Here is an 11,849-nt window from a genome sequence, read left to right as displayed (position 1 = left end):
TTGTTCACAGTGCAAAGATGGCACAACATTCTATGTAATGTAGACTTGCTTTACTTCTAAAACAACAATTTAACTTTTTTACACAAACAAGTTCAATAAGCCCCATTTACAGGTACACGGCAGATTACTTTTTTTTTTCTTTTTAGCACCATTATTTTTGTTGTTGCTGTCACTCTCGATTTTCTCCCCTTGACTTGCATGGAATATTTTGAGATATGACAGTTGTACGGTGGCAATGAAGTCTTAACATAAAACAAAGAAAATTACATAGTGTACATATTGTAAGACAGCACACGTACATTTGCTAAATCGTCTGCTAGCTTAATGCTAAGTCATGATGGGAAATGCCATGGAGAGGCTAAAATATTAATACTGATAGTGTGGCGTCTTAATATTTTAAGCAAAATATTTGAACAAAACTATATAACAGAATGGTAAGGCTAACAACTTTGGTGACCATGTTGGACTGTTCTTGAGCAAGACACTAAACCCTCATTTGCCTCCAGTGGACCTGAAAGCGTTTTGCGGGGCAGCAGCCTCACATTGGTGTACCAATGTGTGTGAATAGGTGAATGTGAGGCTTTCTAAAACGCTTTGATCATCATATGGCGTATCACAAGATGAATGCACTCCACTTACGATAAATACTCTGTCTTATTCAGGCACAAATATATTTAAGTGTTTTTGATGAAATAAGGGCGTTTTGGCAACAACTCTCCTCAATTCACAAGCAGAAAGAAAGTCTGGCAAAATTGTATTTAACACATTTAATGGACTTTATGTTCATACAACAATACAATGTCCGTTGGGATGGGGGGGGGGGGGGGGGGGGGGGGGGGGGCATCCGACATTGCAGATTTCACTGATTTTTTTTCCGGTCCCCATGCAATACAAAAAACGAAGGAACGCAGTAGAAGACAAAAGTGCCGGGCATTTATGCACTACTTGGACGACTGACTAGCACGGCGGTCTTCCCAGGCGGTGAGACAAAACCTACCTAAATTTAGGTCATGCTGACCCCTGATGGTCAAGGAGCACAATTTCCATTTAATGGAAGCAAAAAATGTGGCAAAACATGTTTCGTTTCTTTCCGTTCGTTCTATTTAATGGTCAAAACTGTAGTTTTTTTCCTTAAGTGCACTATTACAAAACGCTATTTTTCTTTTGAAAAACACATTTGTTCTTTTAGCAGGTCATAATTGAGTCAGCAATGAGCAACCAAACAGCAGCAGAGTGTCAAGTCCCCCCAGCGGAGTACCAGGCCTACTTGTTCCCAGCCGTCTCCGTCTTCGCTCTGGTGTTTGGTCTTCCGGGAAACCTGGCCGCCATCTGTGTGTTCACCCTCAGGGTCAACCCACGCACTGCCTTCAGCGTATACATCAGCAACCTAGCCCTGGCAGATCTCGTCATTCTGTGCACGCTTCCCTTTCGGATCCACTATCACCTCAACGGGAACGACTGGGTGTTTGGTGATGTCACCTGCCGAATCACGGGTGTCCTTTTCTACACTAACATCTACACGAGCATTTGCTTCATGACGTGCATCTGCGTGGACCGCTACATGGCCACGGTTCATCCGCACACTTACTTAAAGCTGAGGAGGCCCCGGTACTCGTTGTTAACCTGCACCGCTCTGTGGATCCTCGCAGGGGTGGCTGTCATGGTTTTCATTCTCATGGGACCTCTGAGGACCAATGGTACCGAATCAGGGAGACACAGCTGCTTTGAGAACTTTGCTGCGCATGAGTGGAACTCACGTTTGCTGCCTTACAGCATCTTGAGCCTCATCTTCTGTTCCCTGCTGCCTTCCGCCATTATCTTGGTGTGCTACCCACTGGCCGCTAGGCGCATTTCCCGAATCCACACAAAGACGGCCCGACGAGCCTTGAGGGTCATCTACACCCTCCTGGCCATCACGCTCATTTGTTTCTTGCCTCACCATGTGGTGTACCTGCTGCACCTGCTTCGCCGCGTGGGGGTCATACAGAGGTGTCCCCTGGCCAACGCTATCTACAACGCCAGGCGAGTCACCACGGCCCTGGTCATTCTCAACACTTGCTTGGACCCTCTGCTCTATTATGTCACCACCAGCCACTGCACGTGTAAGGCTCTAACGAGGGCTTGGTTTAGAGTACGGAGGCGTCGAGGCATTTACGCTATCACGGTGCGTTAAGACAATGCAAATAATAGGAAATCACATTGTCCTATCTCCGGTGATCCATCCATTGAACCATTTGGCGGCGGGAGGCGAGGCCTTGGTATATTTTTAAATGTGTATTTTATTTACTTTGTATAGAAAAATGCACTCAGGTCATTTGTGTACATTCAAAAGTCTGATATACATATAACCATATATTTAATTTGCAATGCACACAGTGAGAATCTCCAAGTGCTACGGACTAAAACCAAAACAAAACAAACAAAAAACACAACAAAAAAGTTGATAAACATGCAATAGAGTGTAGGCAAGTAAAAATGGACTGTTGCAGTTGGGGCAAGCAGGGTTAGGGTACTGTAGCAGTGGTGCTAAGGGCAATGTTTGCTCGGATTTCTTACCAAAAAGTGATTCACTTATGCTGTATTTTATATAAATAAACACATAATAGGGCTGTTGCAGACTCCTTTTGTCTGCTCTCTGCTGTTTTCCATTGAAACAATATAGTGAATGTGAATGACAAAAATATATTTTTTGGTCATTTACAGGGACTAATTCTCGCTAGCAAAAGAAGGCTTGACAGGATTTGGAAAAATGAATCAAAGCAATTCTAGAGCTTGTTAACTAAAATGATGTTTCTGTCTGCCTAAGAGTGTTTTGTGCCTGACCAGTCCTTCCATTAAAAAAAATCATTTACCGGTACTCATTTGATCAAAGTCCAGCTGGAAGCCCTTTTTTCAGCAGAGTTGAAAGGAAGCTCCCGAGATCTTCATCCTGATGGAAATAAAAGTTAAGAACAACACAGTAAACAGGTCATTCGGGATTTTTATAAATTACTGAATGTGATTGAAATACAATAAGCCAGATACATGGACAGACTATCCCTTTTCACAATGTATTGCGACCAAATTTGCAAGAGAGTTATGACAGCAGAGAGCTGTTTTTAATCTATCTCGGGGGGTGGCCATTTTGCTACTTTCGTCGTCTGAATCCATCACAGTGACTAAGGGCTTAAGTAAAGGCCAATCAAAGTTCATGTTTTTTCTGGGTTGGGGGGGGGGTAACATGATCCCCCATGACCCATGAAGTATTTTCCATTGTATAATATGTGCATATAAATACGTTTGGCACCGAATTAATTTATAACAAATATGAGTTTTATGGTACCAATCTTTCTGACCAGGAAGTAAAACAGCTCGTTTGCGCTTATGTGCCATCTTGCAGCTCAAGCGGCAGGCCACACAACATGCATCCATCGTCCTGACTGTTTGTCCTTATGAGACTCGCGGCTGACTAAGTCTACTCTAAAGGCATTAATACCATGGGCAAAAACAGGCGTTTTACTGACATTAAAGATGCAAAGCGGCATCGATATATCGCTCTGACTATAATCCTTTTGTCAAATAAATCCCCGTGGGAACCCAGTACTCATATGAATAGTTTCACCCGCAGGTGAACTATTTACTACTGACGTTGATTGTTCGGCTGTGTGCTCCCAAAGACACATTTTGGCCACCTCAGCATTTCTACAGTAAAACAATGTAGTTGATGAATGAAACGTTGCTGTTTACTTGGCTGACTGGGTGCAAAATCTCTCCCCCTCAGCCCTGGAACCAAAACGAAACTAAAAGACGTGGATAAGATCGGCGTGTATTTTCTCTTGGACGGTCGGTGTGGGGAGTTTCGATTGCTCCCGTCTCGCTGCTGTCGTCATAAGCGAACGTCAAGCTGTTTTCATCTGCACGGGTGGGGTCGGTGTGAGTGCACAAAATAAGTAAGGAATGCTTAGAAATGCATCAATGAAGGAAAATAATACTTTGGGAATTTTTAGGGTGAAGAATCAACATTGGAACATTGTTAGAAGGTCCAAAAATGTGACCTTTCATGTTATGGCCCTTTTAAATCATGTGACGCTCGCAAGCTGGTCAACTATAGCAGCTTTTCAGGTGACAGAAAGTGGCAAAATGGTCACCCCTTCAGATAGATAAAAAATGGGTGGACTTTGCTGCATAATTCAGATTCCATAATTTCAATATTAATCTTAATGCCATGTTCAAACTAAGAGGTGTGCCAAGAATGAATTATTGTACGTGAGTTGTCCTCCCAAAACGGCTCAAATATGACCATAGTTCCAGGTATGTGGTCAAGACTGAGTTTAGTCAAGCCAAAGATTTCTCCTTTAACTCCTGCTATCAATTTCCTATTTTTGGCCAATCTGGTTGCCATTGTGCGGCATCTCACAAGTCAGTCTTGGTACAAAGACAAACATCTCTATGCACGTGCTGTTTGTTGGTTATCTTCAATATAGCGCACAGTAAGCACACATGACGATTGCTTTCCTTGATTTCTTGTGTTTTAAAAATCTGAAAAAAAAGTAGCCTAATAAATGGGCAGTGTGAAAGGGGCTACTGTCAAAGCTGTGCTGCTTTTTTTTATATCTTGCCATTCATGGTCTACTTTCCTTAAAGTAGTTTACCTGATAACTCCAGGAAAGCAGGATGACCTTTGTGTTGGCTTCCTCTGTTGAAGATGACACTTTGATAACGATGGACTCTACCATGACAGTACCATCGGGAAGGTGCTGGATGGGGTAAGCCTTTAAGACACTGCAATGAGGAAAAAGATTACCACACTGTGGTGTCTGTGTGTGTGTGCGCGCGTGTGTGTGTGTGGTGGTGGGGGGGGGGGGGGGGGCTCAGTTTTTAAACAGAACTGTTTGTCTCAGTTCACGGCACAGATATTATTTTTGGCAAATGCACACACTCATGCGAGTAAGACTTTGAAGTGAATATTTTGTTGAAATACATCAACTTCAGTAAACATTAGTTTTATTTGCAGAGCCCTAAGACAAAACATAAGGCCCTGGACGCAATCTGTGATAGACATGGCAGATTGGTTCTCATAAAGAATAGGAAGACCTTCTCAATCACCTCTTGAGGTGCATGTATATTCTTCGAAGTGTGTCCGAATCACTGTGAGGGTCGTGGAGCTGTACACGACATGTAAATCGCAGCTGATGCTCGTTGAGTCCGAGCTCCTTCAGGGCTTGTTCTGAGGACACCAGCTTGAGACTCTGTGCCAGGTAAAACGATAACATTGTGAAAAAAAGGACCACTTCCATGATGACATTTCCACCTTGAAAAGCAACAGCTTACAAGCTACTATTAATTATAGTAGACAAAGCCAAATGAACACATAACATTGTATTTCCTCCAGAGTGCATCCCAAAAGCTTGAAACAAACAAAGACTGAAAATATATAAGCCTCTGAAAGGGAAATGCTCAATTTGCTGCCCATTGAAAGCTACATTTTTCAACTATTTGTTACTTATTAGAGTCAATCTTATTCATATAGATGAACGGATCCTTGATGTTTTATTTGCATGCCAAATAATGAACAAACCAATCAACAAATAAGTGTATCCGTTATGGGGTGATAAACAAGCTGAAAAGTTACTAGTTATCCCCGTCCTGTGGGTAACTTTAGTAAAATTTATTATTGTTGTTACAGAGCTCTAATTATGATGTACAGTTGTACATCACAGTGTACTACAACACACACCAACATACATACATACAACACACACTTTAAAAAAAATAAATAAATAAACTTACATTATCTTTCATGATGAGGGTTCCATGCATGATGCGAGGTTTTTTGGGATCAGGTAAAGGCCCTGAAACAGTCAAATTACACAATGTTTAGATGATGAACACCTTGTAATTGAAATGTCTGATTGTCTAATGACATTCGAAAAAAAATAATCCCGTTTTTGGTCCACATTCAGAGTCAAGTCAAAAAATTTCTTGCCAATGCACAAATGCCAATTTCTTGGTCTACGCAGTCCCGCTTGTCTAAACAATATAATCAGATTCATATTGCATATGTGGAATATGAATTGAGCAGCAATGGCCAGCTGTTTTTAACCAAATCAGGGGACAGCCATTTTGCATCTTCCTGTTGACAGAAAATGATGCTTCAAGATCCTCAGGGCTCAATCATTCACGACTCAGTTTACAAACACCACAAAACGAAATTTAGAAAACAGGTGAGCTGTGATAGGTTTAAGCTGAAAGTAAATGGGGGGCCTCTAAGTAAAAAAAGGGGGAGAATACAACCAAATTGCATCTAAAGTTAGTACTCACCTCCTAGTGCCATTTCCCTTTTGAGAAGACTGAGTGACATATCAACAGGAACTTTGGGATTCGTAGTCACTGTGGTTGTCTCGCCGTTAGCCGGCATGTAGCAGTCGATACCTGCCGCGGACAACCCACAACGTCAACTCAGGGGACACCCGAAGACGACCAACCCTGTCAAGTGAACGGCATTCACTCACTGAATTCCTGCTCGATCTTGCCCTTGAGAAACTCCATCTTGACCGCCTCGCCGTGCACCAGCAGCATGTTGCGAGGTTCGGCCATGCGGATGAGCTGCATGATACCCTTGGCGTCGGCGTGAGCGCTGAAGGACATGTACTCCACTTGCAGCTTTACGTCCAGCTAGGAACATCATAGTGTCATGTTCAGGTAAATGCAGGTTGATATGCCAGGGCGCCTGATAAATTTCCTTTGCAGTGGTGTTTGACTGTATTATGTCATGCTTAAAGCTACTGTCAATACACAGCAACACTTTTTAGATAAACTCTACCATCATTTTTATCTTACCAGATGTCATGATTTGTTCTACAAATGGTTTGTGAAGTCATTTTCACACTGCACTTGTTAAGATGCAGTATGCCCAAAATGAACCCATTCATTTAGTATGCAGTAAGGGAGGGCAGCACATAGAGCAAGAGGACTTACGAGTGACAGCAAAGCTCCTCAAATCTAAAAAATCCTGGGTGCCGCACATTCTACCCACTGATTTGGAACACAGAAAACAAACTACAGGTGTAAAAGTGTCCTTACCGTCGCTCTGCCCTCCATCTCCAGTTTTCTCTGTCCATTCAGGATCTTGTGTCCAATTGTTCCTTGCACACAGTAACCGGGCATGATGACCTGCACAGGTCAGAAAATTTGTCATTCAAAAGTTGTCTTTGAATCAGTTCCACCGCCCGCCCCACAGCCATTTTTTTTTTCTTTCTAAAAGCACTCGCCATGTTTTTCTCATTGCCGGCCCATTTCTTGAAGATCTGCAATGACTGTCCAGCGTGCAGCATTCCCGGGGTCGCAAACACCACCTGTCAATATGTCCACAATATGTCCTGCTCTAACTTCTCCACGGTTTTCTATTATGTAGTCAATGTCTGCAATTAAAACAAACAAACTAACAAAAAAAAAACCACCATTGGGCCTGGGTTATCAGCATATGAGCGGTCAAAGGCTTTGATGTGCTTGAATTCAAACATGTTCCTCTGCACAAATGTTTTCCTGATCTTCTGGTTGGTCCATGTGATGAAGAGCTTGTAATAATGATTGGCTTTCTCAGTCAAGCCCGTAGAGAAGTAAATGGGAGCCTTCAAGTTCATTCTCTCCCTGTCAGAGGAAGCTAATTAACATATGAACATAAAACAATCAGAAGTACTTTTGCTTTGCAGTGCAATTTACCAAAATGTTTCCAAAAGGATGCAGAGTTCCTGTGCTCTTCCAAGGGCAAACACTGGGATGAGAACCTGGACAAATTAATAATGGATTTGTAGAATCTCACAAAAAATGACAAACACCAAAACCCCCATGAGTGTAAGTAATACCTTTCCTCCTCGTTCTATGGATTCATGCACTTTTTTCAGGAAATCTCTCTCTCGACACCTCTTAGAGTCGCGTATGGTGGTAGCGTAAGTTGACTCTGAGATGAGAATGTCTGGACGGCACTTGTCGATCCAAGCGGCACTGCCAACACACAATACATTGACGAGGTGTCAGAACGCTGGGAGACGGTGCCTCCAACTACACAACAAACAATTCAGATTGTGTTACTTTGCTAACATAAATGTCTTTAACATTTTTCTTTTATGTCTTAATTATCTCCTCTGGATGTTGGTCATCTGATAAAAATGCCTGTGTTCTTGTTTACAAGAGGACATACAAAATCTGGAATATTTAAATCAATTAATATATTCATTTTTTTGTTGCATTTTTAGTGCTCTCTGAAAAAAGAGGCCTTTATTGCCATCATTTTGGAGAAGTGATGATCTCCTTCGGATGTGAAGAGCTCAGTAAAAGGAAGTTAGGATCAATTAAGGTACTTTTGAAAATGTCTTTTTTTATACATTACGACTTTTGCATTTACATGAACTTTTTGGTAAATCCCAACAGACTTTTTTTTTTGTTATGAGGTCACAGTAATTTTTAGAAGATTGTAAGATAAACTGGCTGATTTAATAGTGCAACAGCTTTGCTTTATGTATTCTAATTGCTACTTTTCCGGCTGATTCATTAGAACAGCTTTGCTTCATGTACTCTAACTGTTACTTTTTCAGACACCACAGCGCCTCCTTATCTCACATGTGTGTGTGTGTTAAAAACAATGTCAAGGTCAAGGCCTGAATCGCAAGTTACTGCAAGTTCTGCCACGGTGCACGATGCTCATGTTGTGTGACGGTTGGAATGTGAGACCCCCAACACCTCAGTAACAGTTTTTTAATAAAAAGACTGCAGTCCGAAAGCTCAGAGAGAGAGAGAGAGAGAGAGAGAGAGAGAGAGAGAGAGAGAGAGAGAGAGAGAGAGAGAGAGAGAGAGAGAGAGAGAGAGAGAGAGAGAGAGACTTTGCAACGAGGCTGACATAGTCACGCTCTCTTTCGAGCTCTCCCCACTGCAGTGGTAAAACTTAATCTCTGACTCCTGTGTTGTTATTTACACCTCTCCTTGGGTCATTTGTGGGGTATCGAGCCCACTTCAAACCCAACAAAGATATATCCAAGGTCAGACTATTCTGTAAATACAGATGTAACCTGATCTAAATCTCTATCATGGCCTCTCAGTACAATTATAGAAATGACAGTAGAAAGCAAGAAGCTACAGATTTTTGGTTGAATATCACAGCAGCAAGTGTTTACTTACTTTTCTATTTGTATAAAAGTTAACAACACTTGTTGAACACTTTCACAAACTTCCATAGGGAAAAATTTCTGTGAAAATAGAATGATTCCTTGGTCGACCAGCATCACAGACTGGGTTGCGTTCGACCCAAGAGACTCCTCTGTAAGATATTTTCAACACTACGTCTGTTGTGTGGGCATAAGACAACACGAAAGTCGGTAACTTACCCTAAATGTCTGTCTGGTGTCATGTTGTAGTCGCCCTAAATAAGACGATACAATGGCAGTTATTACGAGCTGATCCTCAACATTTGAAGGCAGGGCTAAAGTATCAAGTTACATTTCCTTGAAAAATCAATATCTTCAACTTAAGAAAATGTGACATCGGAAAAACGAATGAAAAGTGTATGCGTACACTGCCTTTGCAACATGTGACCTATGAGTTATTTTTAAAAGTTCACACTCACAGTGTAGACTACTGACTCTGAGCCTACTTTGATGTGCACCATGGCAGCACCCAAAACATGGCCGGCATAGTATGCCTTGATCTCCAGCTCATCATCCACCTGCACAAACACACACCTCAATTAAAAGAGAAGATGATTGACGGATGACATCGTAAGATCAGAAATAATGAGCCCACCTGCACAGTCTGATGCAGGTTCAATGGGATGACTTTCTTCATGCAGTCCTTGATCATCTGGGAGGTGAAGAAGTTGGTCTCTCCCTTCTTGTCCACCGTGATCTTGCGGAAGTCCTCCAGCAGGATGGGGCAGATGGCCTTGGTGGGATGCGTCATGTAGATGGGCCCGTCGTATCCCACCATCTCGCTCATGTAGGGCAGAGCACCACAGTGGTCCAAGTGGAAATGGCTGACAAGAGCAGAAACTTATTTTATACACTGTCTCCAAGTGATGAATATATTAGTGCCATTTATATATTCGACTACTGCCCGAAATCAGCAGGGATATGTACCAGCAGCCTGCTACCCTAGTGAGGATAAGCGGCGATAGAAAATGGATGGATGATAACACGTGCGGCTGATGCAGCCTCTTCCCAGGAAACCATGCCCATATGTTCTGGTCGTGCCCCAATCTAACACCATTTTTGACATCTGTCTATGATACACCGAGTCATGCCAATGGCTATGTTATTCCTCCTAATCCCTTATCCCAAATTTTTGGTTTACCCCGCAGGCGTGGAATTGCCAAGAATACTTGTACGAACCTTGGCTTTCTCCACCCTTTTGGCCCGTAGGTTAGTCCTGCTACATTGGAAGCTTCCCCATTCCCCTTCACATACTCGCTGGGTTAGAGAGGTATTGTATCATTTGAAGCTTGAGAAGCTGAGGTGTCTACTTAATGGTTCTGAAAAGACATTTCACGACACCTGGGATTCCCATATGCACTTTATTAGGCTTTTGGATATTCCTTTTGATTTGGAGGACGAATAATATTTGTATGTATTTGCTTTTTTATTATTTTTTTCTTTACCCACTATGTTGATGTGTGTGTGTGTGTGTGTGTGTGTGTGTGTGTGTGTGTGTGTGTGTGTGTGTGTGTGTGTGTGTGTCTATTTGGCCTTTGGATTGGATGCGGGTGGACTGGGGAACATACAGCTGTGCGCTTCACAATGTGACTTGCTGTATATTCACTGTATGTTGAATTTTGTTTGTTTGAAAAATGCTCAATAAATAGAGTTGGAAAAAAAGAAAATGGGTGGATGGATAAACAAACCTGATGATCACGCAATCCAAAAAGTCTGTCAGGCGTCCATTCTGGATGATATACGAGAAGTCTGGGAAGCGTCTCTGGAATGACAATGTGGACATAATCAATTATTTATGACCCCACTAGCGCAATGTGATTCCCAATTCATTATTCCCTTTCTAAAATGTATTGTGGCTTTCTATCTTTGTACCACTGTTTATAAGCCCTTACTGATTATGCAGAGTACAAATTTAATGTCGTGAAACAATTCACTTTTAATTCTACGCCAAGCTCATTCATCACTCATAGTAATTCTTCTGTTAAATTTTGACAGGACTGAAAGATGTGCTCAGTTTTATTGATAGGAAGGATAAGCAAAGCTCACGTCGTCATTGTATCCCATGTGCATGCCGCAGTCCAGCATGATGTTTTTGCCTCCGATGGAGACAATGATGCAACTACGTCCAACATCCTGTCCAGCACCTTGCATGAGCGAAGTGCACAAAGAACGTAAAACGTCGACAACAACAACAAATAAAATCTATAATGGAAATCGTGTTGTTAGCATAGCGGCTAAATGCCTCTGCTGAACATCAATGGGTCAACATTTCCAGATTTTTGTAAATGTGTTCGCAGGCAAATCTCACGATGAATTTGACAATGACTGTTAATGAAGGGATTAATAACTCGTGCGTTGACTGAAGCTTTGCTGATGCTAGCTAGAGAGGGAACTCACCCAGCGGCGTTACTTTTATTTCGGGCATTTTATCGCCCGTTTTTTTTTCTTTGCAGGTAAGTTACGAAAGCGATCCAAACCTGATTGTGAAGACGTAAGGATGTGAAAGTAATTGTTTAGTGTGGCAAGTAATGTAAACTTGCACAAATGTGTTGATTTCACTCTAAACGAGTCAAGCTACTCATGAGTGGCACATTTCGAGATTTATTTCAAAACAAGATTCGTATAATTTTATTTTTCAAAACATCTTGTTTAAATTTAGCAAACTTGGAG

At 42.0% G+C, this 11,849-nt stretch overlaps 2 protein-coding genes across 3 annotated transcripts; one reads left to right on the top strand and one right to left on the bottom strand.

The window, feature by feature from the left end:
• Nucleotides 1–1,092: 1,092 nt before the first annotated feature.
• LOC148427618 (lysophosphatidic acid receptor 6) lies at nt 1,093–2,730 on the top strand. Its single transcript, XM_088408240.1, has one exon. It carries the CDS (start codon nt 1,211–1,213, stop codon nt 2,171–2,173), a length of 963 nt encoding a protein of 320 aa, XP_088264366.1. The 5' UTR covers nt 1,093–1,210; the 3' UTR covers nt 2,174–2,730.
• ints11 (integrator complex subunit 11) lies at nt 2,262–11,764 on the bottom strand. Of its 2 annotated transcripts, none has more exons than XM_088408239.1 (17): nt 11,657–11,764; nt 11,226–11,323; nt 10,868–10,941; nt 9,775–10,003; nt 9,599–9,697; nt 9,360–9,394; nt 7,845–7,983; nt 7,702–7,766; nt 7,440–7,629; nt 7,251–7,334; nt 7,063–7,152; nt 6,492–6,654; nt 6,301–6,411; nt 5,770–5,831; nt 5,086–5,228; nt 4,632–4,761; nt 2,262–2,929 (listed from the first exon to the last, which is right to left on the bottom strand). In XM_088408239.1, the coding sequence occupies exons 2-17, from the start codon at nt 11,262–11,264 to the stop codon at nt 2,867–2,869; spliced, it is 1,716 nt and encodes a 571-aa protein (XP_088264365.1). In that variant the 5' UTR covers nt 11,265–11,323; nt 11,657–11,764; the 3' UTR covers nt 2,262–2,866. The 2 variants fall into 2 exon arrangements, with proteins under 2 accessions (XP_088264365.1, XP_088264364.1); XM_088408238.1 differs by having other exon boundaries at nt 11,577–11,751.
• Nucleotides 11,765–11,849: the final 85 nt, after the last annotated feature.

Source organism: Hippichthys cyanospilos, chromosome 2 (genome assembly GCF_059441005.1).
Source record: "Hippichthys cyanospilos isolate Australia breed blue-spotted pipefish chromosome 2, RoL_Hcya_1.0, whole genome shotgun sequence".
Taxonomy (NCBI): domain Eukaryota; kingdom Metazoa; phylum Chordata; class Actinopteri; order Syngnathiformes; family Syngnathidae; genus Hippichthys; species Hippichthys cyanospilos.
This window is presented reverse-complemented; position numbering and strand designations above follow the sequence as displayed.

Bases quoted from the DNA above. Each gene is read 5' to 3' on its own strand.
- LOC148427618 (XM_088408240.1), top strand. From the start codon at position 1,211: ATGAGCAACCAAACAGCAGCAGAGTGTCAAGTCCCCCCAGCGGAGTAC.
- ints11 (XM_088408238.1), bottom strand. From the start codon at position 11,604: ATGCCCGAAATAAAAGTAACGCCGCTGG. The intron at 7,630-7,701 runs GTAAATTGCACT...TTCCTCTGACAG, and splicing joins ATCCTTTTGGAAACATTTTG to GGAGAGAATGAACTTGAAGG. The intron at 7,335-7,439 runs GTGGTTTTTTTT...ACATATTGACAG, and splicing joins CTGATAACCCAGGCCCAATG to GTGGTGTTTGCGACCCCGGG.